This window comes from Exophiala mesophila, assembly GCF_000836275.1.
Source record: "Exophiala mesophila strain CBS 40295 unplaced genomic scaffold supercont1.1, whole genome shotgun sequence".
Lineage (NCBI taxonomy): Eukaryota > Fungi > Ascomycota > Eurotiomycetes > Chaetothyriales > Herpotrichiellaceae > Exophiala > Exophiala mesophila.
Genome location: NW_015622504.1, coordinates 3931625 through 3958788, shown reverse-complemented (window position 1 = coordinate 3958788; position 27164 = coordinate 3931625). Strand labels below are relative to the sequence as shown.

Sequence of the window (27164 nt, the reverse complement as noted above, 5' to 3'; positions counted from 1 at the left end):
TCCAACCTCACGCTTATGGTCAGCAAGGGAGCCCCTATCAAGGTCCGCGGACCCTGCTCCGTACGTCTCGCGGCTAACTACACGAGATGGGGTCATGATAGCTCCTCGGTCCTCGGGTGGACCACTCTCTCGGGTTGAACATAATGATTACTATGGCACCCGAAGTCTAGGGAATACTCTTTCAACCCTTGCTTGAGGTCTGCGCCCTAGAACGAGCTGGAACAGTGGCATTCCGCACTGGACAGGGACGCTTTGCCACCAGCGCACTCAGGCTCAGCCGTAAGCAGAAGCATACATTCGATACTGGAAGCCATCCAACAGCATCGTTGTATGCCATGTTCAAACTCCAGGTTTGGCTTATGATCACCACATCTCCTCGCTGCCGCCTTCCGTATTGGGCCGGGCACGTAGGGCTGAGTAGCCAACCTGGCCAATCTTGTCTCCAAAATCCACTTCCCTGTACTGTCCCTACGGCCTTTACGGAACAGACCAAATAGCGGCTGAACGTCTTAGCTATAGGTTACCCAACCAGACAATTCCAGACATCAGGCCGACTATTCAGGCCGTATCTTAGCCCCCATTGCAGAATATCCTATCCATTTTGGCGAACGGTTCCCATCGGTGGAAAGCTTAGCATCGAAGGCTTTTGCAAACCAGCAAGTGTCTGGATGTCGAAATTCGAAGCCGTGGCAGTTGATTGAGTAAGCTACCAGCCAGCACGACGATCCGTCAAATCTCCGCCCTAGATTAGCAGGGTGACCAATCAACAAATCACCTGTCCACGAGATACTGTCCAGGCTTAATAATGTCGATTGACCGAGGCCGGATTTAAGAAACTTGTCCTCTGGCCGCCTGTATGTGCACCCCCGATTTCGTTCGAGTTGCTGATTGGACGATGGTTTGGAAGGTGAAGATCTCTAATCTCGTTCCTCCACTGATTGATTTGATATAGGACATGTTAAAGGTGGTTGACCGCACCTTGATGGGGTGACCGGATCCAACGGTCGATGTCCAATAGCATCGTCTCACTCTACGGTTCGAGTCCTGCTACGAGGCAATCTCACCACACAAGAACCACTATGCGATATGGTGCCAGGTATGCCAGCCATGATTCTCGAGGGAATACAGCCATCTGCTCTCCGATACGAAACCCTTTGATTCTATCCAGGACCCTCCTATGCTTCCACTAGGACAATACACGCGGTCTTCGTACAGAGTTGTACGACTCAGTCACGTCTCAGGACTCTTTCATTTGAAGACCGTCAGCTCGTCGTTGAGGCCCACGTGGGGTCGGAAACTCAAATTGATCATCAATCACTGATTAGTTTCGACTCGAGTTCCGAGCACGAGGGTGGTTGGATGCACATGGTAGGGACGGTCTCTACCTGCACCACAATGTAAGTAGGATGGAGAAGTGAGGCGACTCTGATCGCACGATATTTCCCTTGAACATGAGGACTTTCACATGCACCTGTGAAATCACTAGAAAGGGATGCGATCGCTACCAACCAAACAGCTTACTTTCCTCTTGCCCCTCCTCCCTCTATGATTTGTATTTCTATCGACCTTCTTCAAAGGGAAAAATGAACGATCAGACAACCTATCAGATGCGTAAGTCAGAGCGCACCCTGCGTAATACCTTTCCTCGGGGTTGCATACCGATGATTCAGGCTGCCAGGCCTTCCACTACAAACCCTCGGACCCCTATGTCGGCCTTATTGTCCTAACCACCCATACACAAACACACAGACCCCTCAGTAGGGTCCAAGGCAACCAACCACCCAATCACCCAATATAAGTGGTCTTCGTTGCTAAATGTACGTTCGATTCGGGCACTGACTTCCGCAAACATTTCCACATACGGTCATGTACAGATACGAGTCGATTGCCGGCATGAGACATGAACCAATGGTCATGATGATCATCGTGATATCGTGATCATGGAGGCACGAAGGGTGTCCATAACATGCTTCAGAGTTCCAGCAATAAAATACAGCCCCCATCTGTTATCTGCCCCAACGTGGCCCTTGGAGAGCAAGCATTGAGCCACGTTGCTGGTTGACATGGATGCCCTGGATGGGTCAATATGTCCGAGTAAAAAGGAGAATATCTTACGAGTCCTGCAACTTTGTAACCAAAGACCGTGAAGAGTTGTGCAATCCCCACTCGAACCCAAACGTGGGATAAGCCCTGAGTTTATCCAGTGAGTGGATGAACCAAGGTGATGGGGAGAAACGAAGATCGGATAGGATGATCAGGTGCAGAACGTCAAAGTTATTGCTCCTCCGAGCGAGAGGGGGACAGACTGACTGACGTGGCTCTTCTTGCAATGTGGTATTTTTGTCGTGGAGACATAATTCCAGCGTATGCGTATGCGTGCGCAATCATGGATGATCTTTTGCTTCAGGTCTACTTGAACGAGCGTCTTACTGAGGGAGAGAGGAGGAGGGTGGGCTCTGTTCGGTCTTAATCGCCAAAGTCGATACCGATATCGACCTCTTGCAATATATACATACAAGCTACAGATAGGCAGATGGTCCAGCTCACTGACATGGGCAGACAAAGATCATGTCATTCTGAGCAAGAACGAGATAGACACAACAAGAGATACCGGATTGATGAGAGCACTTGAGCGGAGAAAGGTATTTTATTGACATTTTGTACAAGCTAACCTAAACTATAGCTCTTTCAGACGGTCTGTCTTGTCTTTTGTGTTTGGCTTCCTAACCAGCGCTATGCAGAGACTGACATGCACACCCAGGTAGGTAGGTACCCATTCATTCATTCATGTTCCTTTCTACCATTGTGGCATTGTTCAGGAATGGTGTGGTATGGTGTGGTATGGTATGCTGGGATGTGTCCATTTCTGTACAAGTATTCTTTTCTTTTGTTCGTCTTGGGATGGATGCAAGAGTGAGGTTTCGAAATGTTCAACATCGACACACCACATCACATTCCCCGACAGCAACACTCGATCATTGATCATTGATGTTACCACAGGTTCCAGTGATGTAATGTCATGTCATTTCCATCAACCCATCTCTTCTCTCCTCTTTTCTTTCCCTCATCTCATCTCATCTCAATCCCGCAAGGTCAAAATCACCCAACCCAACCTAATAATTCCTCGCAGCCTGCTGACAAGCCTTCAACTGCTCCATGTACCAACCGCAGATTGTCATGTTACCTTGATTCTGGTTCATGCAATCGGTGAAGGACTTGATGTCTGCGGCGCAGGGGCCCGAAGCCTCGGTGGCGGCAGATTGGCTGTATAGAGAATTTCCGGCGCCTGAGTAGTTATCAACTGGTGCCTGTTGCGCTTGCTCGACGGGGGCTGAGGATGAGCCACCGCTGAAGAATCCGCCGATTGCGTGACCGATGGATGAGCCGACGGCGACACCACTGGGAAGGAAGAAAGGGATATGTTAGTACGATGTTCGATGTTCGATATTTTGGTCGGGTATTCAAGAAGGAAAGGGGATGGCATGGGATGCGAAGCGAGATGAGTGAGATGAATGAGGTGAGTGAGGTAGATGGATAGGCGACTCGCGAGAGCTATGGTTGCTATGCATAGTTCCTTGCAGCCTGAGACGAGGCTATGCAGACTTGCTTGCATGCTGCAAGCATGATTCTCGAAGTCGGAAAGAACACCATCGGGGTCACACCCCTTCTTCCATCTCCTCTCATGGTGAGATCATATCCTGCTATCCTCCTCCTACCAAGACTCGTGGCGAGACGGCTTCATGAGAAATATTGGCAAAGAACAAAACATCAAACTTACGCAGCAGTACTGGCCATCTGACCGAAAAGACCAGGTCCCTGGGAAGCCTGGGCGGCAGGAGGATGGGCTACCTGCGCCTGGGCGGGAGCAGCGGGAGTAGACGAGTAAGGACGTTGTTGCTGCTGTTGTGGTGGTGCAGCTCGGGGAGGTGCAGACGCCGTAGGTCTGGACGGGGCGGATCGGGAGGGGGCTGCTCCGCGTGATCGAGCCATTTTTGCTGTTGACGGGGTGAGGGAAGGAGTCGGGAGGGAGGTAAGTTAGAGGGTTTTGTACAGGTGACTTTTGAGTGGGTTCGAGGTTCGAGGTTTCGAAGTTTCGAAGTTGCCTGCGAATACGAAGACGGTGGAATTTGATGTGTAGATGAAGGGAAGAATGTGAAGAAGTAGAGTAGGTGATGGATAGCTCTAGGTTCATCTATGGACTTGAAATGTTTCTCCAACGCCAAGACGATGTGCCCTTTCTAGGTGATATGATTGGTTCATTTGGACGTTTGGCCACGAGTGAGCCTGTTGCCTTCGGCCCGCGACGCAAGCCTGGTCGACGATTCGCATACGCATACAATTGTGTAGTCTACGAATCCATAAACATAAAAGCAACGAAGGTGTTGCTAATGATTTCCTATAGTCAAAATAGAAATACAGGCACTCTGCGCTTTACAACCTGGAGAACGCCGTCCTCTGTCCATCGAATAGCCCTTTCCCTCGGACGACCTTTGCGAGATGGGTGCCGAGGTTGCCAAATAGTTCTCAAAGACGCACCGAACTTACGCTGGCGGAGGTGGTGGTGGCGGTGGAGGGTAGTCTCCCATACCAGGTGGTGGCGGTGGTTGCTCGCCTGGAGGGGGAGGTGGTGGTGCATGAGAATCTGGAGGCGGTGGAGGTGCACCGCCATATTGCTGCAAGAATGAGCTGAGACCCGGAGGCGCAGGTGGTGGAGGCACGCTGCCGTAGCCAGCTTGAGCATCATAGCCCTGGTATCCACCATAGTTGTAGCTTTGTCCACCGGGGGGTGGTGGTGGTGGTGCTTGCTGTTGCCATGGAGGAGCTCCACCACCTTGTCCAGGGGCAGAGCCATATCCACCACCATACGAGTCGTTACCTCTGCCATGGTTTTGTGCGGCCCAAGGTGGGACTGAGGACCCGGAATCACGCTGGTCATAACCGCCACGATCTTGACGGTCTCGCTGCCATGGAGCAGGAGCTCCCGTTGGTTGACGGGCCCATGGTCGGGAGTCACCTCCTGAACCGTAGGACTCGCCCTGATCGTAGCCGCCAGGACCAGCTTCAATTCGGCCGACAGGACCACCACTGGACGGATTACCAGAGAGTTCTTGCATGAGATTCTAAAACGCGTCAGTATAACTGAGATTGCAAAGTTGTGGGGAAGAGATGAGCATACCTCCATTTCTCGGTCAACGGCATCACCACCTCCAAGGCGACGTTGTGGTCCGCCATAGCCGCCAGGAATATTATTCCGAGAATCGCTACCCCTTTGCCGGTCGGGACAATCTCTAGCCATATGTCCTGCATTTCCGCACACACGACAAATGATATTGGCAGTGAAGTTGCGTTGTTCAGGGCAATCGTACTTGCGATGTCCGATTTGACCGCCTGAATGAGAGTTAGTGGAATGTCATAGCGATAGGGTTCAAGACTCACAGTTCTGGCATGCCTGGTTCTCATCATCACGAAGGGTTCCGTTGAGCGCAGCCAATTCTCGCAACTGGTTCCTCTTCAGTTCGTTCTGGCCTTCGGGGATGGAGGCGGCGGTTTCGATGACGTTGTGAATCAATTGTTTTGCCTTGTTAACTTTCTCTTCCGTGTCGGCCATGATGAGACAATGAAGGTCTTCTTCCTGGTTGCTGGTATGAGCCGCATCTGATCGACCCTTGCCTTCTTTGACGGAACCTTTGCCACGGATTGCAATCTTGGCTCCGGACTCAGTCTCCATCTTTTTCAAAGTGTTGCCACGAGGTCCAATGAGTAAGCCGACTTTACGGAGAAGAAGCTATGCGTTAGTTTGTGGTTCTAGGAATAAAATGGTTGATCAAGGGGAAAAATGGTTAGTGGAGCCATGTCCACTGTCACAAGCCTACCAAGGCAGGCAACAGCAGATAAACGGGAATCCAAAAATCAGAGACAAGGGCTTGCAATAGAGTTAGAGGGTTAGTTGGCATACTGAAATTGATCTCGGGATAATCGTTGACTGGCACGTAAACCTTTTCCTGTGTCTTGGTTGGACGTCTGTAGTCAGATGGCGGATGGTAGTTAGGAATGGTTTTCATGGCTTTTTCAATCAGCTTGTGGCGTTCATCTTCCAGACGCTTGCGATATCTGAATTCTCGAGTGTTGACTCGGCGACCGAAGTTGTCATATTGGGGGGCAGGTGAGGGTGAACTGTGACAAGTGTTAGTGTTGATCGAGTCAATTGGGAAGGGACTTGAACTCACCGATCACCCTCGGCGGGAACAACATCGTTGATGCGAAGTTTCTGGCTGATTTCTTCGATACGCAAATTGAGAATGTACGCTTCGAGTTGTTCTGCAGTCATGTTTGCCTGAATCAAGGTTGGAAGGCCCATCAGACCGGCAGCCTTATTGTCATCAGCTTCACCCCATCGATTGCGCTTCTTACGTCTCTTGACGCCGTCGACACTAGGCTCGGCTAGAGAGTTGTTAGAATATATAGACACGCGGAATTGATGAGAAGGACCTCTGGCAGGACTGCGCCCACGCTTGCCAGAATCTCCATAGGCTGGAGAATTGACAGAGCTTCCATTCTGCGAGTCGCCATTGCTTTCACCACCCAATCGACGGCGATTTCCAAGAGGAATGTTATTCGAACCTGTGATGCCTTGATTGCGCCACGACATTTTGAAGAGGTCGCGGGATCTGTTTGGGTAAAGAATTAAATAAAATGTGAAAGTTGATCGTATGGCAGTTGAAGTTGGAGGTTATAGCGCAGGTTTGCGCCAGACTTTCTCTTTAGGGGTAGTGAGCAGTCACGGGATTTGGGGTGAAAGGCAACGCGTTTGATTTGGCCGCCCACGTCCGCCAAGACTCGCCACTTCATTTCGGCAAGGCAGCACAGCATGTACATTGGTATAATAAGGCTGCCGCGATGGCTGTTTACATGGCTATGCACGTAGTTCACACAATCAGTGAATTCGGTATGGAGGTTGCCACAACGATGGGCTGTGGCGAACGCCAGAACGCATTCCTGCGGAAATCAAACTAGATCTTGACTCTTGTGAGAACATACGACTAGTCCATCGAAGACAAGGGTGGTATTGGTGATTGTGAAAGTATACTTGCGGACGACACCAGTATAGTAGTCGTTCTTGGTATTATCCGAAGCTATGCTCTTGCCGTTGCACCACTTTGAACGATTGAGGTTGTCGTTGCAGACCTCGGTCGAGTTACTGATCACAGAGGACAACGAGGTGGGCCCGGTGGTAGTGGAGGACACAGTGCCAATACTCCAGCTAGTGCTGCTCGACTTGGGACCAGCAGTTGTGGTTGGTAAGGAGGTCGGTACCACGTTTTTCCAATCGTCCCACTGCCCGTTGTACTCGGTCTTTGCATGGTCCCAGATGGAGGCATATTCATCGCCGATAGCTTGATCCTGACCGGTACCCACGAAAACCGACTTGCTGAGCTTGGCACAAGTGATGGGGCTCGTGACGGGATAGACGGTGTGGGTGCGGATTGACGTGACGGTCACAGTTGGGCCAGATGGAGCATTGGCCGCTACGAATCCAACGGCAAGATAAGGAAGAAGAATAGAAATGGAACGCATTGTCAAAGAGTGGACGCAGGCAACTAGGCTTGCAGAAAATGAACGACTGGGTCACGAAGAAGGATTAAGGAAGGAGAGAAAACTGGTAGCAACATGTCGTACGGGATGGTCAGTATGTATATGTTAGTTTGAACGGGCTGGCAGCGAGCGGTCTGGCTTTCGGAGGAAGCTCAACAGATTTTCTGTGTTGATCAAATCTGATTTGAAGCTTGATTTGGCTGAGTGGACTGGATCCGAAATAACCAGCGACTTAGCTTTCTACATTCAGATGGACTGAAGTCGGCTGGAAGGCGGAGGAGAAACCCAGGCGGCAGTGTGAAAGCAGAGTGTAAAGGAGTCCAGTGCTTGTAAGGCGGTTCCCTTCTCTAGTTCATGACATTTCTCATATTACTTAACGGCTAGCTACTATCTCTGAGTATTAAGTATATAGTCCTATTAATCTATTAAGGCACTCTTATAATAAGTTACTTTATAGGAACGACAGTTTCCGATTGAGACTCGAGCTACTCGTCTCCTCACGCCAATCTCTGATGAATGGCAATCGCCCGCTGTTATAGCTAGGAAGACATTACTCCTGCGGCTGTTGCTTGATGTCTAGGCGTTCGTTGCGGCTGATCCGGCCAAGAATGACACCAAACTGTTTGCCTGACTCGAACAAAGGCCACTAAGGGTAAAGAGTCAGTAGGCACCAATGGTAAACGCGGGAAAAGGACTCACAAAAGTAATAAGTAGGAGAGATACGAGAACAAAGGTCGCCGCGGCGACGCATTGAAGAATGAAGAGGCCTCGAGGATAGACCACTGCGGTACCGGCGAGTGGAGCAGGAATGAGGACAACTATGAGACCATGTTAGAGATGATCGATTGGAAGAACGCTGCAACTCACGGATGACAAGTAGGAAGAGCCCAGTGATGATGCGGAAACGAGTTTGCGACGCCTCCAGCTGGACAATTTCTTTGGCGTACTGCGCTTCAGACTCGTCAGTCTGACCCCCACCTTCAACGCGAGCGAGAGCAGGCTCGAGAGACAGATCCTTTGCGGTGAGCAAGTGGCTCTGACTTTGTTGAGGGACCTTCTCATTCGATGCGTGCGATGCGTTTGACGGAGTCGGTGGCTCCTTTACTGCCACGCCGCGACCGATGGCTCTAGTAAGCTCAAAGTCAAAAGAAGCAGGCTTGATGAGCGAAAACATAATAGGTATGATGGCTCCAGTTCCCAAGGCTGAAAGCGAGCCCGCAAGAATAACCTTGCTGTCGGTCAGAGTCGTTATAGTGATACTTCCTTGCGTCGTCACAGCTGTCACCAGCCATCCGACCATACCCATCACCAAACCACCAATAACGCCTAGAATGGCACCTGTCTTATTCAATCGGGTCCAACACATCAAAAGACCAATCGGGAAGACTGCTCCAGAAGTTGAGACTGCCATCAGATAGAAAAGAAAGTTGAGATCTAGACCGATATGCACGAAAGCTGTGTCGATACTGGCGAGGAAGATAGCCCAGAGGACCACAACTGTGACACATGAGTGATGCTCGATGGGTGGAAGCGAGTAAACTTACCAATATGGTTGGCCTTCATCATCTGGGCGTTCGTTGCAGACTTGTTGATATACTCGCGGTAGCTTTGAACATGAGTAAGTATTCTTAACACTTCCGATGTCACCAAACGTACAGATCGTAGGAGAAAATGGTCGATACCGCCACCAACTGAGCAGACAGGGCGGAGGTGGTTGCCTGGGAAGAGTATTAGCAAGGGCCTTTTCAACGGATGCGTGATCTCGAACCATGAATGCTATGATAATGTACATGGCAGGTCCAGCCTGGCCAAGGATTGCCACACTTGCATAAGGTCCGGCAAGCCCCCTTGAAAGGTACAGTCAGTCAGATTAGAAGTCTCCAAAGTATGTAGGTGGTGGGTGGTCCCATACGCGCCAATCTCTGCCAACGAAAGCCCTTCCGGATAAGTTGGGAAAGATGGATGTGCCACCAGAGCTCTTGCAGCTAGACCCATCGAAGAACCAATTCCAAGAGCCACTATTCCAACGTTTAGCAAAATAGATACAATCGTCGCCGATGAAACTTGCCAGAAAAGAAGAAGCATCCAGCGAAGATGAAGGCCTTGCTGGTCCCCGCAGGCCGAGCGGCGATACTCCGCTGCCAGTAAGCCCTTTCTCATATAAGTTAATCATCCTTGTCTGTCGGATTGGCATACTCACTGATCACAGAATGACAGGCCGAAAAATGACGTGGCCGCAGTCACTGCATAGTCTTATCTCGTGTCAGTCTAGCCCAAAAACCACCTCTGAGTTACACATACACATGCCACCATCACTTCGGAAGGACAAGTAGGATCCATGCGCATTACCGATTGCTGGGCTTGCCTAGTCTGCATCAGCTGGCGAATTCGCGTATATATGATACGTCGTCGGATTGTCTTACCGCGGAGGCTTCAAGGAGAAGATCATAGAGTCTTCCAGGCGAGCCAATTGTGTCGCCCCTCGTGTAGGTTGCCAGGACAAGGACAAGGAGACAAGAAAAGAGTATAACGCAATGGAGATAGTCAGCCCTACAAAGATTGGTCAGAATGGAAATCTGTTGACAGAGTATACCATACATACACGAAGGTAGCCCTCAGCCCACCGGTCAAGACTGTCGAAACGTCAGCAATCGTTGATAATGTCGAAGTCATCATCTCGAACCGTAAGCGACGATCACAAGGGGCAAGAGCCACACAGCAGCATATTGACTGATTCCAGTCATGCCTGCGATGACTCCTCCACCACCGATGAGGATTTCGCTGCCCACCACAAAGTTGGCCACGAGAGCAGCAAACATGTATGCAAGATGCCCAACAACCCCAAAGCGAACTTTGGCCACCTGGAGATATCTGTTCAGAGTTGATCAATTTGTGCTTTGTATCTTCAAGCGTTGAACAGGCTTACGTAGAGGCGCCGCTGGCATTGGCCTTTATTTTCGACGAAATAAACGCAAAAGCAGCGATTTCTGTGCTTGATAAGCTTCCTATTGCCCACTTAGGTGTACTCAGGGACCATACCAACAAATCCTCCCATCCCAAACCAGTATGGAATGGAGACGCCATACAGGAAGGTCAGGGTTCCTGTTTGCAAAAAGACTGCAGCCCATATCCATGCAGAGGCGATGCCAACTGACAACCTTTAGATGAATTAGCCATATTTAGAATGCTTGCAGCAGACTCATGCATACATTCCAGTCTTGATGGACCTAGAAGCCGAAGAGAACTCCTCTACCCTGCCCGGATGGAAATTCGTATATCGTTTTTGCAGCCAAGTAATCACGTTCATTAGCGCAGCGAAGAAGACGCCGCCGACCAAAACTGCCACATCGTCAGATATGTGCGCCATTTATAACGGAACCGGAAACCTTACTGGTCGCATAACCGGCACTTTGAGGTAGCAAAGACATGGTGGTTGTCGTTCAAATCAGGGTAGCCTTGTGACGATTCCAATGTTTCGCTGCATCTTCGATCCCATTTTGCTGAACCTCTCAATCTTATAACCAGCAAATGCATGATGCGGTGAGGGATTGACGGCCAGTCGCAATTTGAAGGTCATCTCGGCCATCCGAGGGTCCAGAGTTTGGCGGGCAAACGTCTGGCACAAAGTGCCGAGACTCGGCATGGCGTATAGATAACCAGATAGCACGCAATCCAATCGCAAGGCTTGGCCGCAGACCGTTCAACGTTGTGATGGCTCAAACATCTAGACAACGACTCAACATCGCTGCTAAGGCTAGCTGGCTTGTACTCGTTGTTCGTACAATGTCACAAGTCGCTCAGGATGAGGGACCCGGCGACCTGTCTGACATTAGGTGGAAGATGTTGGTGGCTTGCGACATCTGCAGGCGAAGAAAGGTTTGTTGTAGACCGTTGTCTTCAGACAGGACTATGATGCTGAGATAATTTAACCTGAAAGGTGCGCTGTGATGGCCAGAGACCATGTTTGCGATGCCACAAAAGTGGCAAAAATTGCACTTTTTCCACACCGTGAGTATTTTCTCAGGCGACCCGCAAGATTGTTCTGAACACCACGAGTAGAAGGCGGGTCACGATAAATCCCCATGATGCAAGGTGAGGAAATGGTGATTCTCAATGAGGTCTCGTCAACGCTGATGCTGCCGTCAGAGTTTCAAAACGCCTCAAATTGAACTCGCCATCAAATGTTTGCTCGCCAGAGCGTACCTCGCCATCTAGTACTCGAAATGCTTCCCGCGCAAAAGGAAGCGTCCGAGCCGGAAAGGAGCATCTTCTGCTCATCGATGCAGATGACCAGATTGTTCATTCAGGGCCGTCTACAGGAATGCCACTCTTTGCTCGTCTCGGTCTGCTGCACACGGTAGAAGTCTCCGAGAGCAATGCAACTGGCACATCCTTTGCGTCCCACTCCGTAGGTGCTTTGGGTATAACTGGCGCCATGACATCCTCAAATGATTACTTCGACCTCTGCCTACAGAACTGCCCGCAGGAACTCATGTTCAAATTCATAGGATACCATCTGAACACGCGTCAGTTGCCCCGAGATCTATGCATTTCAAGGATGCCGACTGACCATGTGAAGCTGTGTTCTTTCCTCTGCTTCACGCACCTTCATTCTTATCTGTAGGGATGTTGCGGTCGACTGGTCAACGGAGCTGATGGTTTGACTAGGAATTTGTCGCAGTAACACAACGCCGTCTGCTATGCACGGCACAATACGGAGCACTACTGATGAGCATCCTCGCCGTCACGGTGCGTCTGGTCGATAGCGCTAGAGCACTTCTTCCTGCTTCCGAGCGCGATACAGCTGGCGAAGCCTACTTTGAGCTTGCACAAGATTTCATCAGGATCAGCAAGAACAAATTGGATATTCGGCATATCCTCGCTCTATATCGTTAGTAATTCAACAGATGTTGTCTTGTATGTTTGACTTACAAGTCAAATAGATCTTGCACTATTTGCCGAGGGTCGGACTGGCTCTGCAGGTTTGTTCCCATTTCAAGCCTGGGGAAAGTCGATGCTAAAGTTGGTGTTCAGGGTCTGTTTCCAGCTTCGTTGCAGAGGCTGTAGGGCTAGCCTTCACTACTGGATTGCATCGTAGTACGAAGGAATTCAATATGGATCCAGTGACATTACAGGTAAAACATGTCTTCGCTCGACAATATTCAACAACGGATGCTGACCAGCAGATTCGTACCCGTTTATTCTGGGCTCTTTACACTTTAGACACTGCACTGGCATATTCTCAAGGACGTCCACCTCTGATTCGTTTGTCAGAATGTGAGTCAAAAGAGTCTCTATCAAAAACCTGCTCCTGATGGATAATAGGTAGCGTAGACCTCCCTGCCATCGTCGACAACGTGTACATCAAGAAAACGGAGATTCTCCCCCAGCCGGAAGACGATCCGCCCCTCGCCATGGCTGCGGCTGTAAAGATGATTGAAATCTATATTGTCCTAGAGCAGGTAAGTTGTGGTCGTGTGTACTTGGGTATGATTCTTACAAGCCGTTCTAGGTACTCTCTGCAATTAATGCTCCGTCAAAAACACCTGCAGCAGCACTCTCCTTGGACAATAATACTCTAGATCGTGGCGATCTCATGAGGCGGGCGCAAAATCGGCTTGAAGAGGTATGTATTGGATGACAAGCGCCTGGTTACTACAATAACACTTATTGACCGTGCTTGCTCATAGATTGAACGTGACCTTCCACCTTATATATCGCAACTGGATGTAACGCCGAGTGCCACCTCGAAATTCTTTCATTCGTGTCGGGTGAGAACTGTTCTGCAATTCGTGAGAACATTGATAGCCCGTCAAGCTCTTATCGACGAGTTGGACGCTGGGACAGAACTGTCTACCAGAGCAGCCAGCTTCGCTACATCAGAAGCCTGTCGCGTCTCAGTGGATACCATCAAGACCTACTCCCGATTACGACACCTTGGCCTCCTTCGTTTCTGTGGCTTTCACGCAGTATCCCATGTCACCGCTGCCGCGCATACGCTCATTGCATGTATGCTGAAGAGCTCCGACCTTGCCTTCGAGCATCGACCCGACTTGCTCACAGCCATTGACATTCTACTGGTATTTTCATCGCCCTTTCCAGATGTGGAGACCATCGGTCAGCTACTTGTACAGCTCTCTCGCACGCTTGACCACAATCATGGGTCTAATAGTCAGAGTGAAGCCGTAGCCATCCGAGTCCTCGCTCGAAGAATGGCCCGTTCTCCAACAAGGGCTGAGCCTCGAGACTCGGAAGGGACTACTTCTTGGCCGTTATGGGAAGACGACGAAGATCCGAGCCTTAACATCGACCTTGTCTCGAGACTTAGCGTTCGGCCTCAAGCTCCACCTGCCCTTGCTTATGGACAATCAACTCTTTCAGAGAAGCGTCTTATGTCTACCCCTCAAGAAGCCTCGTCAACTTTTAATTCCATAAATGACAGCTCGGCTTGGCTAGCGCACATCCCTGTCGAATCGATCGAGCCACAATGGATGACCGATGCCACAGACCACGCGGTTTGGGGAGATAGCTTCTCTTTCTTGAACGATGGACTTTTCAGCAAGCTGTAAGACGTATGACATGGAGTGTCAATCACGGCTTCTTCCAATGAGGCTATTTGCTCAGTCAGGGTCACTTAGGAAGAGTTATCAGCCACCCTCTATTTTCTCTAACACGCCTTCCTCAAGGCATAAGCAGCTTTGAGAAGGAGTTGCTCCGCACAAAAATATATGCTGGCAAGACCTCTTCAATCAATTGCCTCGCGAATCTGCTGTTTCCAAGCAGGCCAGGCTCCCCAGCGGCCCTGATCATCCACCTCCTCTGGTCCTCCTTCCCCGATCAAGCTTAATAGCCTTTCAGCATACTGGAACCTGCACAAACAGTTAGTCATCTTACCTACTGGGGAAGATCTTACCAGAACCCACTCTCCAGGATGGCCGAGGACTAAGACAGAATGGAAGTCGGACTCTTCGTCTGGATGGGGCTTCAGCTCGAGAGGCGTGCCGGACCAGTGAGCTGCAACTGCTCGAGCTTGCATCTCCGAGAAAGGCCACGGTATGGCTTCGGCGTGAAGTAGCAGGAACGCCAATGTAGGATCTGGAAGGTAGAAGAGCTGGTGAGCGTCGAGATTGTGGACCCCTGGCCGCAATTCCAGTTAGAGAATATCGCACATTATGCGAATTTTCGCTCGTGGGCAACTTACGATGTCCACCTTCTAGCTTTGCGGCGCCAATCTTGTCATTTGGTGGACGATGGTGCGCTGGTGGAGCAGAAAGTGTTCTCAATAATGGAGCCTGGTCAAAAGGAGCATCCGATTGTCTGCAAAACTCGAAGCGGATCACAAAGCCTGTAGCAAATACGATAGCCTAGAGCCGTCAGCTTTACAATATCAGGGTGGTTCAGTGGTATGTGCTCACGTCAACATCGTCAAGTGCCTCTCCTGACATAGTGATGATTCTTCCGGTGCTGGAGTGCGCGGATGGAGGTTCAAAGCTTTGAATAGGTCCGATGTTGTTGACAAACTCAGCCCAGCCCTTCTCATGCTCTGTATCGTAGCGAGGCGTAGTTCTAAGCGAACGATACACTCGTCGTGGTGCAAGAGACGACTTTTCAACACAGAGCATACCAAGTTCGCGCACAATATCAGCGCCTGAATTGTCAGCAGAGGCAACCCACTTTGATCGCGGAGAGGATTGCTCACTTGATGGCCCGGCGCCAACTACCAAGACTGTCTACTTCCCTTCAACATCGAATCTGACAACAACTTTGGCATTAACTCACCTTTCCCGCATACACTTTGGCTTGCCTATACCATCTTGAATGCAGAATCTGACCCTCCCACTGCCATAAGTTGTCAAAGAAGGGAATGAATGGCCTTGAGTCTGATCCATTGGCGACAACAATATGATCGAATCCTTCTTCAAAGGTCTTTCCAATATCCTGGGACTTACTGGTCACAGATGGGGTCCATTCCACCAGCCATCTATTTGGTAAGGGGTTGTCGCGTGGATTATGTCGCACCCGTGTCACCACCCGATTCAAACGGATAAAGTCAGCGTAGGGAACGGCATGCTCCTGTTGATATTTATAAATCACATCATATTTCGGAGACCATGATGTACCCTGTGGATATGGATGAGAGCGATACGGCATGATATCCTAGGCAAGCACAGGAGAGAGTAAGCCGCGAGATTATGAGGATATGCCATTCCGACTAAGACTCACCCTCGGCGTGTTCGCTGTGACACCGGCATACATGGGGGTTGGCGCCGGTGCTGGCAGACCGGAACGCTCCAGATCTGTTAAAGCAATGGCATGGCCGTGTTCATCAAAAGAGATTCGACACGGCGCCGGAATTGGATCAAAGTTCCTATGCCATGCCATGTAAGTATCGCTGGAGTATTGTGCCCAAGAACCGCCCGAGCACGCCATCAAGAGGCTAACTGACCAGAGACCTCCTACGCTGTCACGAGCCTCGTAAGCCACGACATCAAACCCTTTTCGCCTGAACTGTTCAATAGCCCCTAATCCTCTGCATTTCACATTAGCTGCAGGGTTGAGATCCTCATGAATATTTTCATGGACTTACGCTGGACCGCAGCCGATGATTAGAACAGATGGTAGCACCATGGCGGCAATTGCTGTTCGTCAAAGGACTTGCACATATGGCGTTCAAGATATAGATTGCGTAGGGGCCTCAAGGCAGTTCCTGGTCTGAACACACTGGTTGAAGATGGATTCGGCCATTGTGGTTGTTGCACCATCACGAGCACCGAGAGTTAGCTTGTTCGAGGTCTCGGATCGCCGAAAGCACGCAATCCGCTCCAGCGCGCTCTCCAGCGCCTCGGATGGCCGAGCTGGCGTAAAATCAACGATCAAGAACAGTCCTCCCGTGGTTTTGCTTCCACAGCATCCGACATTGGCATTGAAGAAGTTGCAAGTGAGCCGAGGCCGCTGATTGTTGGAGTTCAACATCATTTGATGAAGACCAGTTGTTCATTTCCTTGATTGACAACACCCACGAACATGGCTGTACCTCTTATCATTTCCCCAACATCTCCGCTGCTTGACTCGCGGGACGCCGTGATCCTCGATGCCTCGTGGCTATACGAACCGGATCCGCCAACGCGCAATGCATATGAGGAGTTTCTAACAGGACCTCGATTTCCGAAAGCCCAATTCTGGGATTTGGAGGCTGTGTCTGAACCCCATCCAGATGGCTACGTCCTCATGCTACCATCTCCAGAGCGCTTCGCTTCCTTTGCTGGCAAACATGGCATCACTCCGGACACCCATGTCATCGTATATGATGGAGAAGGTGTCTTTGCTGCACCGCGGACGGCTTGGACTTTCAAGGTCAGTCCGGCTGAAACGAAGACTAAAGACGGTGCACTGATCACGACGGAACATAGGTGTATGGTCACAAAAAGGTGTCTGTCATAGACGGTGGACTGCCTCGGGCAAAGAAAGAAGGTGTCGCTCTCGAGACTGGTTCGCCGAGAGAGATCAAAGTACTGCGATCCCGCGCTCTTCTGATGTTTGAATGGGGGGCTAACGGAGTTTCATGTTCAGGAGGCCGAGTACCCTGTGCCTGTGGTGGATGGTAATGCTGTTGTGGGTATGTTTTGCATTCGATTGCCTCTCTGCCGAGAATCTGGTTGACACTATCCAGACTTCGCTCAGGTGTCCAGGCTAGCCGAACGGCGGTCCCTTACAGCTGATAGCACTGTCTTGGTCGATGCAAGACCCTCCTCATCATACGAGGCAGGCCACATACCTACATCTCTGCTCTTAGATTTCCCATCTTCTCTCCTCAAAGACCCAACCGGTTTTACTTACCTACGAAGCGCCGAAGATTTGAAAAGGCACATTGCAGGACAGCTTGGGAAAGACAAGTTAGACCAGATTCTTTCAGGGGACGTAACGATCGTGAACAGTAAGCTCGCCGCCTTTCAGGCTTTAATTGTTGATAAGGCTAACAAGAAACTAGCCTGTGGTGGAGGTCTCTCTGCTGCGATAAATTGGTTATTATTCCAGAGCCTCGGGGTGAACTCTCGACTATACGATGAGGTGAGCATCTTGTGTCCGGTCACATCGAGAACGGGAGATTAATAAGGTTGCCGCAGTCTTGGAATGGCTGGTCTTCTCGACCGGAAACTCTTCGAGTGAAGGGCTTAGACCCTTTTTAGCTGTCATATATCGAAATATTAAGCTTCATCCACCGTCTGCGCCTCCCATATAGCAGTGACAATCTGCCTTCCCTGTCTTTCCTCCACCTTTACAATTGTTGTGGCGCTCTGCTTAAGCTCTTCGCCATCCGATTTCCCCTGTGTCACATACGATGTCCATTGACCAACCACCCCGGTAGAGCCCGACCCGTTGGTTGTGACAATGTTAAGGTCTTTGATCTCGGTAATGGATGCAAGAAAGGCGCCGCGAAATTTCGTAGTGATGATATTGACAAAATCCGTGGCTGTTAAAGTATTGCCATTGATCTTGATTGAAATGTTATCTGAGCAGGAGTGCTTGATCGTGCATGAGAGCGGAGAAGACGTACATTGATGATTGCATCAGAGGCAAGTTCGGTGGCTAGAACCGACGCAGCAAGGTCGTCGTCTCGCTGGAATAGGCTTTGAGTGAAGAATGAGTCAACAAAAGCAGCCACAGTTGGTCGAGGCATGAGGACAACTACGAGCTGCTCAAGACAGCTTGATTATCCACGAGGTTCAATGATATTATCTCAAATTCTTTCGGCGATGAAGCTAGAGAAGGTCATGTCTACGTTGTTGCTTTGGTCATAAAAGACAGAGACGCTTATTCGTGTCCCCTTGTCCTAAATAGAGAGTGCGAGAAGGAAGCTCGGATGGCCGAAGACACGTGCCAACGGGGGTTGTGTTTCTCTGATAAGCATTCTTACGCCATATGACTATTATCTCACACCATTCTGGCGGCATTCCGTATGTGCTTAGATGGTCTGATGCATCTTCTGAGCACCGAATGAGATAAAGGCTACGAAAATTTTGCCCAGTCCCACCTGAAGCACAATAATTTCGAATCCAAGCGTGCTTTAAAAGTCCTCTGGTCGAAAGACGTCGGTCCGGATCGTATGTGAAAAGACCCTGTAATAAATTGAGGACTAATTCAGACTCCTCGGGCTGCATATTAGGGTGCGTTTCCTTCAACCATCTTTCTCGTAGCGGTGGATTGAGAGCAGTGTACTCGAGCCCACACGCTGTCTAAACTGGTCAGCCCAAACGGTTCTATAATGCTAATTGTCTCCCGTGCATTATGCTGAACGTAGCAGAAGTTTAACTGGGGACAGGACCGATACTACGTAGCTAAGCCTTGCTCAATCTCTAGAGGTAGTGACAATATGGCAAATGATAACCGCAAACATCTCCCAGCCAAACCCCTGTTGGCCAGCTTCCTCACCAAGTCATATTATGAACATGCAACATCACCGCCAATTCGGCGTAATAAGGCCGTAAAATCCTATCTGCGACCTTGTCCTTGACCCAGCCGCTCTCCCAAGCAGGTTTATAGAGGCTCTTGACGTAATCCCAGTACTCAGGATAGAAACCTGACATCTCCCAATCGAGGATGGCGACCACTTTTGTTCCGCGGACATTGTGTTGTGATGGTGTTTGGCGGCAGCACCAGTGCCAAGTCTGAGAGGTTGTGCGCACCCACTGTGTACTGATGTTAAAATCGAGGATGTGAGGCGGAATAGCCGTGTCGAGACACCGCGAGAATGGGGAGAAGGGTATAAGGATTGAGGATATGGAAGAGAAGAGTCTTCCTATATTTATCCCTCCAGACAGGGCTTGTCTTGGCATCTTGGCAGTGTTGGCTGAAGTCCAAGAACTGCAGGTGAAGACTTCATTGCAATGTCGCTGAATGAGACGTTTACGGTGATCGTGATCGTGGGGGCTGCTTCAGGACCATTTCCCTTCGACTTGCAGACCTAAGCTGTAGCCTGACGAAATCTGAAGGAGGGTGTTCGACCATCGATAAAGTATCCTCTGGCATATTCGTTCTCGAAGAATCCGGGTATGACCTTGATCACTGCTCGGTTGACAATTACGAGAACTACTGTCAAGGCACCAATTTCATTTGATTCGGAGACTTTGAGGAACGGCTGATGCATATAATATCTAGTATAATTCTCCTCAATCCTAGTTGGCAATACATCATAATTCATTTCGCCACCCAGAAGGCCATCGTTGCACCCACAGCCAGGCTTGTTGCTGTAGCTGCTTAAAGTTGTCAAAATTCCAAGAAGCCGTATCCGATTGTACAAGGCAAACCAAGACGAACAGGCTGAAAAGACTGCATGCTGAAATAACATACAAGCACTTTAGACGCAGAAGCTGGCGACGTCGACGATCATCCCTATCATGTTCGACCGAAATATCCTGTTGAGTGCTGAAATAAGCAAGCATCAAAGCAATGGAAATGATGATCCACGCCAATAAACTCCTGCTGAGCTTAAAGAGTTCTGGCTCCGTTGCCGCCGACACCCGAAAGACCTGCATACACCCAAATGATAAGAGAATTGACATGCTGCAGAGGCGAACCAAGACGGCAAAAGGCGAGTAATGAAGAAGCCATCTCGACATAAGGGAGGAAGCGAAGAGATGGGCGAGGTAAGCTGCTGCTCCTGCCTGTTATTGAGGTAGTTAGCCAGTCGTCTTGGCGGTTTCTTATCTCGACACGGTGTGCAGCCTTCCTTACCCACAAAAAGCTCAATCCAATCTGAGCAACAGCAATAGCCCAATTGACCTGGCTTGGGGCAGAATTCGAGAATCGATTGCGTCGAGCGCCCTCATGGAGACCGTGCTTCTGTATGAAAACGCGATAGAGACTGATGCACATTTGGCAGGCCCACCACAGCGCGGAAATCGTAGAGAGGGAGCGGCATAGCATCAAGGGAATATGCCATCGTGGTGGAACACCCAGCGCCACAGCAACCCTCGGATATCTGGCGCTGAGTGCAATGCTTTGTTTCCTCTCAGCTGCATCTTCTTGCCGAGTATCCAGCATACGGAGTTGGTCAAGGGTGTCGTTGATCGCCTGGCCATAAGCCGGAAGTCGATCTACGTTCGCCAGCTCAAGGTTGTTGGGTGCACTGGCGGGCGCATGACCCAACCAGGCGACGTTGTTGATGCTCGATCGAAGGTCTCTTGGGTGCCCCTATGACGTTTGAGAGATGAAGTAAATCTAGAGATAGAGGGAGACAAGTGGAATTGTTAGAGGGGGTGAAGTGAAGCTAAGGTGAGACCAAGTGGGATGGATCTCGAGTTCTCTTTCCCCAGTCTTGGCAGGTTCGATTGGTAGTCCTGCTTGGGGTTAGTTGCGTCAGTAGATGGATTCGCACCTACCTTATCTACTTAGGTGTGTGTTACAACACCAATTGGAAGTCGCCCTGATCGGCACTTTCCCCCGCAATACCTTCCTCGTACCTAGAACTTATAGGGAATGGAAGAGTCCCTAGCCTGGTTGTTTGGGCACGCCCGAGGATGCCTTGAAGGCTCTCGGGCGCTGGTCGTAAGTAGATCGCCCCTAAATTAGGCTTAGACAGCCCGAGGGCCCTTGGCTGCTTGGCCTGCGATGCTCCCCTCTGTCCCCTCGGCCCCCATCTTCGTGATGTGTACTTCTGTTTTTCCTGGCTATATCATTTGGCCTTTCGCTGGTGTTACATAATTCTGCATCCATTGCTTCCACTCGTATTCCTTTTGACGGGAAACAGTTGTAAATGCCGACAGGATTGCTTGCCAGCGCATAAGGCAGCCAATGACAATAACGATGGGCAACGACGGGCTTTTGTTGTGCTACACCGGTTGTTGGGCTACAGGGAACCTGCCACCCACGACCTGGCCCTTCGATGACCTCTCACGCCATGTTGCGGCTGAAGACTATCAGAGTGACACAGTGGGCCGAGGCGGCCAAGCCGAACTTTATTCCTGGGTTAGACGATGTTAGGGAGTCGCTTGTAGGGACATCCCTGTGTGAATGGGCGCCCAAACCATTGCCAGCCCATGAAACCCAGCCCAGGGATTCATTGAACAAGGAATCGCCAGCAGTGATCCCGGTCCTGTGCGTTGTGACTCTACGGAGTACGCTGTTCTTGCAGACGCAGACGCTCTGGCCCCTGACAACAGAACTTCCCCAACCCTTAATTGTGTCTTCTCTTTCGTTGTCGTACTACTCTCGGTTGAGAAGCGACGTTGACTTGCTTCTACCTCTCGTCATTAACTCCTTCTTTCGTCAGGTGAAAGTAGAGAGTATGTTTGAAGGCCAAGTGGGCAGGGCTTTGAGCAACTCGAGGAAGGCGCTTTGCATCTAGCAGTCGTCATATTTATGTAATTAAATATATGTATCTCATTCATGAGTCGTCTTCGCACCGACTAAGGCAGCTCTGACCTCGTCGGCTGTTGCCAATAGCCAAACTCGCTGGGGCGGCTTTCCATCTCATGCCTGGCAGTCGTTCCACTGAGTTCTCCTGTTTGGGAGGTGCTAAAGGTACCAGCCTGACTCTGAGAACCGCTCAATTCTCCAACCTGCGAACCACCCAACTCGCTCTTTTGCTGACCGGCGACGTTGGTGGCAGCCATTTCTGCTGGACCGCCAGGTGCTTGGTCTGCAGCAACTTGTTGTTTGTTGGCGCGTCGCTTGCGCCAGATGAAGAAGACCAGAGCCGCAATAGCTGCTATTACTCCAAGACTTACACCCACCGCGATGCCAGCGATAGCTCCGGTGGAGAGACCGCCACTCGATGATTCCTCTTCTGCTCCTCCAATATCTGTGCTTGAAGCTGAGTCGCTTCTTGAGGTGGTGGTGGCAAGACCTGTAGTCGTTTCGGTTGTGATACCGCCCGCGCCATTCGTTGCAGTGTATCCGTAGGTTGTTTCAAAGGTTGAGTAGTAGATTGTTGCTCCTGCACTGTCCGTATAGTTCGCGGTGTAAAAGCCAGCAGAGAGCACTGTTATGAAGTCATTAGTGTGAGGAAGTGGACATTAACATCGCCAACGACAGAGTGGGGCACGCGTAACATACAGCAATAGTCTGCTAGCCAGGCATCAACAGTCTCAGTTTCGTTGGTGTTGGAACAAAACTTCGAAGAGCAATCCCAGATTGATGTGTGAAAGTCTGCCTTTCCACACAAGCAAGCCTTGACCGCACCCTCCTCAGTTGGTTGGCATCCAAGTTTCGAGGCTGAGTCCAAGGCCGTTTGGACACAGGTTTGCTAGATCCAGAGGTCTTGGTCAGTTCTCTGGCATTGTTGACATGGCTTTTTCGAGAGAGGGGCTTACTCCACACTCAGGAAGAGCGGACAAATCTTCATTATTGACTTGAGCGCAGGACAGAGTACAAATCTGTAGAAGGAGCACAACAAAGGCTGGCAAGGCTGGCCATGAATGGAATTGACGCATTGTCTCCTGCTGCGAAGCTGCTACTGCGGCTCTTCAAGGGCTCCTGGTGGCCAGGAGGAGAACAAAGAGTCGGCAAGCATCGCTCATGTGGCACAACTCAACGTTTTATAAGGCTGAACGAGCCGGCTGTTGAAGAGGCGATCGACCTCCGCAAGCTCAATAATGGGCTTGAAGCGAACGACACCTCGTATTGTAAGGTGGCTGTTGTAAGGCCATAATCTCATTGGTCCAAGGCCTTGACCACCGCGCTTTGGCCGGGGTTGTCGAGAGGCAGGAGAGGCTAGCAATGAGGCTAGCAAGGAGACCTGAGGTAGGGACGGGTGGCCACGGGGTCGTTTGCCAGGTTTGGTCCTAAGTACCTAGTGATTGTGTTTGGCTTGTCTTTGCCCGGAGGTAGAACGCCACCGTTCTGGTTCCAGATCGAAAGATCTCAACATGGCGGAAATGCAGACCTGTTGACGAAATTCCTTTGTTGCAGGTTTGCTAGACGTCGCACAGTGAGAAGTGATGTTATCGACAATGTCGATCGCTTACACAGAAGGCTGGAAAGCGCCGGATCTGCCCGCGGGCCTTGTGCCCCTCTAATCACCTTAGCCTTTTAAACATAAGTACATAGACTCGAGACTCAAGAGAATATCACTACTCTTGATTCTGCTCAATGCTGTCCTAGGTAGACCATCACTACATGAATTCCGTGGAGTGTTCGTTAGGAATTGCAGTGCCTTTTGAAGGCGTTTAGTTTGAGGTTTTCCTACAGTTTGTTCGACGTTCCAGAGTTCGCCGTTGACAGCTCAAGCGTCGTGACTGGTGGGGCTGGCCACGACCAAGAACAACAACCTCAAAGCAGGATCAGCTCTCTATCAAAAGTAGGAATCGTTCAAAAATATCAAGTTTAGCTCACAGGAAAAAGAGGTTGAGGAACTACAGTCCCTATGTGGTGTGTTCTCGGCCGTGAATCATCCCTAACAGTCAAACCCATCGTCACGTCGTGGATGGGGCAGTTGGGTGCGTGGTTCAGCCCCTTGGCCTCTCCTTTGGGAGACAATGGAAGCCTTGATGCTCCCTCCTCGGTACCCCTCCATCATGTATCACGCAAGCTCTACACGTGTAAATCAACAAGAAAAGCCCGAGACAATTTCATGTTATGAAACTACCTAGTCAGCTCATGTTCATGGCCTCGGCGAGGCAAGCTGAATATCACGAATGAGTGGCAAGCCACCTCATGTCGCTTTGACCTCAGAATCATGAACTACTGCTCAATATCTTTCACTCTCATGGATGCCGAGTCTGTACCCTATACCGTGTACCCCAATGCCATCCATCATCCCTCATCCTGAAGCAATTATCTATTCATGGGTATCATAAACGCATGCAACCTCATTCATCCCGACGGTGCTATCTTCAAGGGGCGCAGTTAGGCCGCACAGGCGCGAGACCAAGAGATCGTCATGGGATGAGGTTCGTAATTGCTCCTTTGTCGAATCATGACTGTAAATTCTCGAATAGCGGGCTGGATAGCACGGGATGGAGGTTGACGCGTTTAGAAACCGTGGACCTGGTACATGGTCAGTAGATGCCCAAAACACAAATCGTGGGTATACACACCTTGATAGTCTTTGCGTCGAGCTCGAGGCCATCTTTGGCGACCAGGAACTCTTGAACATCTTTGCGCTGATCACCCTGAAGTTGAATCACCTCCCCCATTTCGCTATCGGCGACGATTGTGCCATTGCATGCTGCCCAAGGTCAGTCTATGTTCATTTGGTAATATTGATGTCAACTGCACGTACCGAACTTCTTCTTGATGACCTTGAGAATCTTCTTCTGGTCGAACTTCTTGGGAAGGCCTTGGACGGTGGTCAAAGTCTTACGACCATTGCGTTCTGGATTGAAATGTCAGTGATGGTTGCATGGCCCAAGGGAGAATTTTCTCTTACGCTGGATGCGAATATGTATGTAATTCTGGGATTGCTTTGCCTCCCCAGTGTCGTCGTCGGCCTCCGCGAAGGGGTCTAAGAAAGAGAAGTCAGTATGATCTAGGCTGCTGTTGAGGGGAAGGCATCTGAAAAATATTGAACTCGGAAGACTGGGACATCGAGAACAGTGTTGACACAGGCGTGGATCATTACTCAAGGTCGCGAAGTTGAAGAATGGGTGATGAGTTGTGGTGAAGCGGCCGTTGGGACAAGTGCGGGCTGAGAGAGGGGTCAGGATCAGGGCTTACCAAAGGTTTTGAGATTTTGGATAGTTGACATAAACTCGTCTGTCTCGAGAAACTTGTTTGAAGTTGGAATGAAGGGGAGATGAGGTGACGGGGTTTGTAACTAAACTGCTGAGGTTTTAAAGGGTTGGAGTGGAGATTGAATGGTGGTTGTGTTTTGAAGAAGGGAAGAAGAAAGGGCAAAGTTGGATGGCAAGATGAGATGAATGAAACCTCCTGGGCGCAGTTTCGGTGGTGGTTGAGTGATGCGCAGTGGCAGAAAGGCCAACGCCACCGTCCACTGAACCCACTCCCACCACGCCGTGCACGCCCACAATGACTGACTGCACTGCGGTTGGCGCTCCAATGATCCGCCGTGTCAGGTGGGGAGAACAGAAGCCCAGAGAATCCTCTGACCGCGGTCTCTCCCCAGTTCTTTGGCTCTCTCTGCCAGCCAACCTAGTCCCCCCAACATAGAGACTGTAATGCACCTATAGGCTGCTGCTTCTACGGGTGACCATTTCTCTTCGTAAGGTGTGAGTCATTTGGACCTGTCGTGGCTGCCTGCCATGTGCCAACAGGTTACCCCAGGTCGCCACCATCTCAGACTGTGCCTCGCACTCCCACATTTCGAGTCACATGTTTCAGACCTATTTGAGTCAGGCCCTGGGAAGGGACTTGAAGGTTGCCATGACTCGTTCAATACAGAGAAATGATGGTTATTATCTCACTCTGGAGTCATTTTAAATGTCTACGATGCAGCACGTGATCAGGAGCACCAAGATATCTCCATGGAGTAAACATGGTTTTGTTATGCACGCTTTTAATAGACTTGAATGTACCTAGGCGATTTATCAACTCGAATGTTTATACAAAGCAATGCTGAGCGCTCGACTTTTGACAGCCTCAGCCGAGATTTTGAGGCGCAGCTGCCGGGACACCAGTGCCTGTCGCTGCTCTTGGGTTTGGCGTGGGAGGTAAGAACAACGGCATGTAGGTCTGCGACATTTTTTATCAGCTCTGCCAAACTAGATGACCATCTGACTGAACATACCACAATAACTGCCAATACTGTCCGCATTATTAGCCAAAAGTCAGACAACAATGTCTTATCAACGTACCTGCCATGCCGAAAGAGAGATATCCTGGGGTGGTGGCGTTTCTCTTCTGCGCCGGCGTTTCCCCCAACCAAGTAAGCAAAGATTGCAACAGGGCGAACCTTCATCATCTTGTGAGAATGTTGAGTAATTCAGTAATTTGGACAGTCTTACCAGCCGAGCATCCTAACCCACCAAGTAAATTTGATGAACAAGCAAGCCTCTACGTCAGATCTTTCTAGACATACCTGTTCCTAGTGAACATCTTGTAGATGCATTAGTATTGAAGCCTCGTCACAACAGGATGTTTGAACTTACAGCGGCCATGGGCATAGTACTGGATATCGTGGTGCCAAAGTCTGTGACATCCGATTCCTTTGGCTCGACATAGGGAATGACTTTGTGGAGGATGGACTGTTAGCCACCGACACACTTTCTCTCAAACAAGGATTGATCCATACCAAGGTCAGGCCGGCGTTGATCCTTCTTTGAGGCCATGATGATGAAAGAGGACAGTGTTGACGTGATGATCTACCTAGTCAAGATGGCGGTATGAGTCTTGTCAATTTCAATCAAGTATCTCACTTTGATGGCCAGAACACTGTGCCAACCTCAAGGCTCAGGGTTGGGAAAGCTGTACGACAACACTAGCGCGGCGCTAGCACTCTGATTCTTATTGGACGAACCAAACTACACCTGCCGCCTGCGACGCAGGCTACTACTCCGTAAGTAGTCTCTCTTCTTCTCCACTACATCGACATTATGTCTATATTCGATATACGGCATATCTACCCTATCCACAGCTCATACAACGGGTCATCCTTACCCCAGCCCGAGGCAGCA

At 50.2% G+C, this 27164-nt stretch overlaps 10 protein-coding genes across 14 annotated transcripts; 2 read left to right on the top strand and 8 right to left on the bottom strand.

Moving 5' to 3' along the window:
• Positions 1–2628: 2628 nt before the first annotated feature.
• Positions 2629–4157, bottom strand: PV10_01266 (uncharacterized protein). Its single transcript, XM_016365448.1, has 2 exons — positions 3779–4157; positions 2629–3399 (listed from the first exon to the last, which is right to left on the bottom strand). The coding sequence occupies exons 1-2, from the start codon at positions 3988–3990 to the stop codon at positions 3114–3116; spliced, it is 498 nt and encodes a 165-aa protein (XP_016229097.1). The 5' UTR covers positions 3991–4157; the 3' UTR covers positions 2629–3113.
• A 17-nt stretch (positions 4158–4174) lies between these two features.
• On the bottom strand, positions 4175–6707 carry PV10_01265. 2 transcript variants are annotated; one of them, XM_016365447.1, is made up of 6 exons: positions 6490–6707; positions 6228–6441; positions 5957–6174; positions 5437–5769; positions 5177–5388; positions 4175–5120 (listed from the first exon to the last, which is right to left on the bottom strand). In XM_016365447.1, exons 1-6 carry the CDS (start codon positions 6647–6649, stop codon positions 4542–4544), a joined length of 1716 nt encoding a protein of 571 aa, XP_016229096.1. In that variant the 5' UTR covers positions 6650–6707; the 3' UTR covers positions 4175–4541. The 2 variants fall into 2 exon arrangements, with proteins under 2 accessions (XP_016229096.1, XP_016229095.1); XM_016365446.1 differs by having other exon boundaries at positions 6228–6707.
• Positions 6708–7005: 298 nt separating this feature from the next.
• Positions 7006–7575, bottom strand: PV10_01264 (uncharacterized protein; the record flags this gene model as incomplete). Its single annotated transcript, XM_016365445.1, has 1 exon — positions 7006–7575. One exon carries the CDS (start codon positions 7573–7575, stop codon positions 7006–7008), a length of 570 nt encoding a protein of 189 aa, XP_016229094.1.
• Positions 7576–7944: 369 nt separating this feature from the next.
• PV10_01263 lies at positions 7945–11130 on the bottom strand. 4 transcript variants are annotated; one of them, XM_016365441.1, is made up of 17 exons: positions 10985–11130; positions 10803–10932; positions 10633–10751; positions 10520–10580; positions 10277–10464; positions 10196–10226; positions 10017–10143; positions 9895–9958; positions 9794–9845; positions 9662–9744; positions 9506–9611; positions 9362–9440; positions 9250–9311; positions 9138–9199; positions 8461–9090; positions 8293–8411; positions 7945–8239 (listed from the first exon to the last, which is right to left on the bottom strand). In XM_016365441.1, exons 1-17 carry the CDS (start codon positions 11019–11021, stop codon positions 8144–8146), a joined length of 2046 nt encoding a protein of 681 aa, XP_016229090.1. In that variant the 5' UTR covers positions 11022–11130; the 3' UTR covers positions 7945–8143. The 4 variants fall into 4 exon arrangements, with proteins under 4 accessions (XP_016229090.1, XP_016229092.1, XP_016229091.1 ...); XM_016365443.1 differs by having other exon boundaries at positions 10633–10932; XM_016365442.1 differs by having other exon boundaries at positions 10520–10751.
• A 1191-nt stretch (positions 11131–12321) lies between these two features.
• PV10_01262 (uncharacterized protein) lies at positions 12322–14162 on the top strand (the record flags this gene model as incomplete). Its single annotated transcript, XM_016365440.1, has 7 exons — positions 12322–12484; positions 12537–12575; positions 12628–12728; positions 12780–12870; positions 12919–13055; positions 13106–13219; positions 13284–14162. The coding sequence occupies 7 exons, from the start codon at positions 12322–12324 to the stop codon at positions 14160–14162; spliced, it is 1524 nt and encodes a 507-aa protein (XP_016229089.1).
• A 2455-nt stretch (positions 14163–16617) lies between these two features.
• On the top strand, positions 16618–17703 carry PV10_01261 (uncharacterized protein; the record flags this gene model as incomplete). Its single annotated transcript, XM_016365439.1, has 5 exons — positions 16618–16947; positions 17004–17102; positions 17164–17209; positions 17264–17527; positions 17582–17703. 5 exons carry the CDS (start codon positions 16618–16620, stop codon positions 17701–17703), a joined length of 861 nt encoding a protein of 286 aa, XP_016229088.1.
• Positions 17704–19555: 1852 nt separating this feature from the next.
• On the bottom strand, positions 19556–20634 carry PV10_01260 (uncharacterized protein; the record flags this gene model as incomplete). Its single annotated transcript, XM_016365438.1, has 3 exons — positions 19556–19844; positions 19942–20255; positions 20326–20634. The coding sequence occupies 3 exons, from the start codon at positions 20632–20634 to the stop codon at positions 19556–19558; spliced, it is 912 nt and encodes a 303-aa protein (XP_016229087.1).
• A 1364-nt stretch (positions 20635–21998) lies between these two features.
• Positions 21999–23235, bottom strand: PV10_01259 (uncharacterized protein; the record flags this gene model as incomplete). Its single annotated transcript, XM_016365437.1, has 3 exons — positions 22905–23235; positions 22648–22837; positions 21999–22573 (listed from the first exon to the last, which is right to left on the bottom strand). The coding sequence occupies exons 1-3, from the start codon at positions 23022–23024 to the stop codon at positions 21999–22001; spliced, it is 885 nt and encodes a 294-aa protein (XP_016229086.1). The 5' UTR covers positions 23025–23235.
• Positions 23236–24150: 915 nt separating this feature from the next.
• PV10_01258 (translation initiation factor SUI1) lies at positions 24151–25513 on the bottom strand. The gene is made up of 5 exons (XM_016365436.1): positions 25249–25513; positions 24962–25036; positions 24815–24907; positions 24630–24760; positions 24151–24579 (listed from the first exon to the last, which is right to left on the bottom strand). The coding sequence occupies exons 1-5, from the start codon at positions 25277–25279 to the stop codon at positions 24565–24567; spliced, it is 345 nt and encodes a 114-aa protein (XP_016229085.1). The 5' UTR covers positions 25280–25513; the 3' UTR covers positions 24151–24564.
• Positions 25514–26017: 504 nt separating this feature from the next.
• On the bottom strand, positions 26018–26933 carry PV10_01257 (uncharacterized protein). The gene is made up of 7 exons (XM_016365435.1): positions 26783–26933; positions 26640–26719; positions 26570–26586; positions 26496–26507; positions 26346–26443; positions 26279–26295; positions 26018–26223 (listed from the first exon to the last, which is right to left on the bottom strand). Exons 1-7 carry the CDS (start codon positions 26817–26819, stop codon positions 26131–26133), a joined length of 354 nt encoding a protein of 117 aa, XP_016229084.1. The 5' UTR covers positions 26820–26933; the 3' UTR covers positions 26018–26130.
• Positions 26934–27164: the final 231 nt, after the last annotated feature.

Bases quoted from the DNA above. Each gene is read 5' to 3' on its own strand.
- PV10_01266 (XM_016365448.1), bottom strand. From the start codon at position 3,990: ATGGCTCGATCACGCGGAGCAGCCCCCTCCCGATCCGCCCCGTCCAGA. The intron at 3,400-3,778 runs GTAAGTTTGATG...CTTCCTTCCCAG, and splicing joins CAGATGGCCAGTACTGCTGC to TGGTGTCGCCGTCGGCTCAT.
- PV10_01265 (XM_016365446.1), bottom strand. From the start codon at position 6,649: ATGTCGTGGCGCAATCAAGGCATCACAGGTTCGAATAACATTCCTCTT. The intron at 6,175-6,227 runs GTGAGTTCAAGT...CACTTGTCACAG, and splicing joins GTTCCCGCCGAGGGTGATCG to TTCACCCTCACCTGCCCCCC. The intron at 5,389-5,436 runs GTGAGTCTTGAA...ACTCTCATTCAG, and splicing joins GAACCAGGCATGCCAGAACT to GCGGTCAAATCGGACATCGC.
- PV10_01263 (XM_016365441.1), bottom strand. From the start codon at position 11,021: ATGTCTTTGCTACCTCAAAGTGCCGGTTATGCGACCA. The intron at 9,745-9,793 runs GTGAGTATGCCA...TATATGAGAAAG, and splicing joins GGCCTGTCATTCTGTGATCA to GGCTTACTGGCAGCGGAGTA. The intron at 9,091-9,137 runs GTAAGTTTACTC...CATGTGTCACAG, and splicing joins GATGAAGGCCAACCATATTG to TTGTGGTCCTCTGGGCTATC.
- PV10_01258 (XM_016365436.1), bottom strand. From the start codon at position 25,279: ATGTCAACTATCCAAAATCTCAAAACCTTTG. The intron at 24,908-24,961 runs GTAAGAGAAAAT...ATTTCAATCCAG, and splicing joins CATACATATTCGCATCCAGC to AACGCAATGGTCGTAAGACT. The intron at 24,761-24,814 runs GTACGTGCAGTT...GACCTTGGGCAG, and splicing joins GGTCATCAAGAAGAAGTTCG to CATGCAATGGCACAATCGTC.
- PV10_01257 (XM_016365435.1), bottom strand. From the start codon at position 26,819: ATGGCCTCAAAGAAGGATCAACGCCGGCCTGACCTTG. The intron at 26,720-26,782 runs GTATGGATCAAT...TCCTCCACAAAG, and splicing joins TCAACGCCGGCCTGACCTTG to TCATTCCCTATGTCGAGCCA.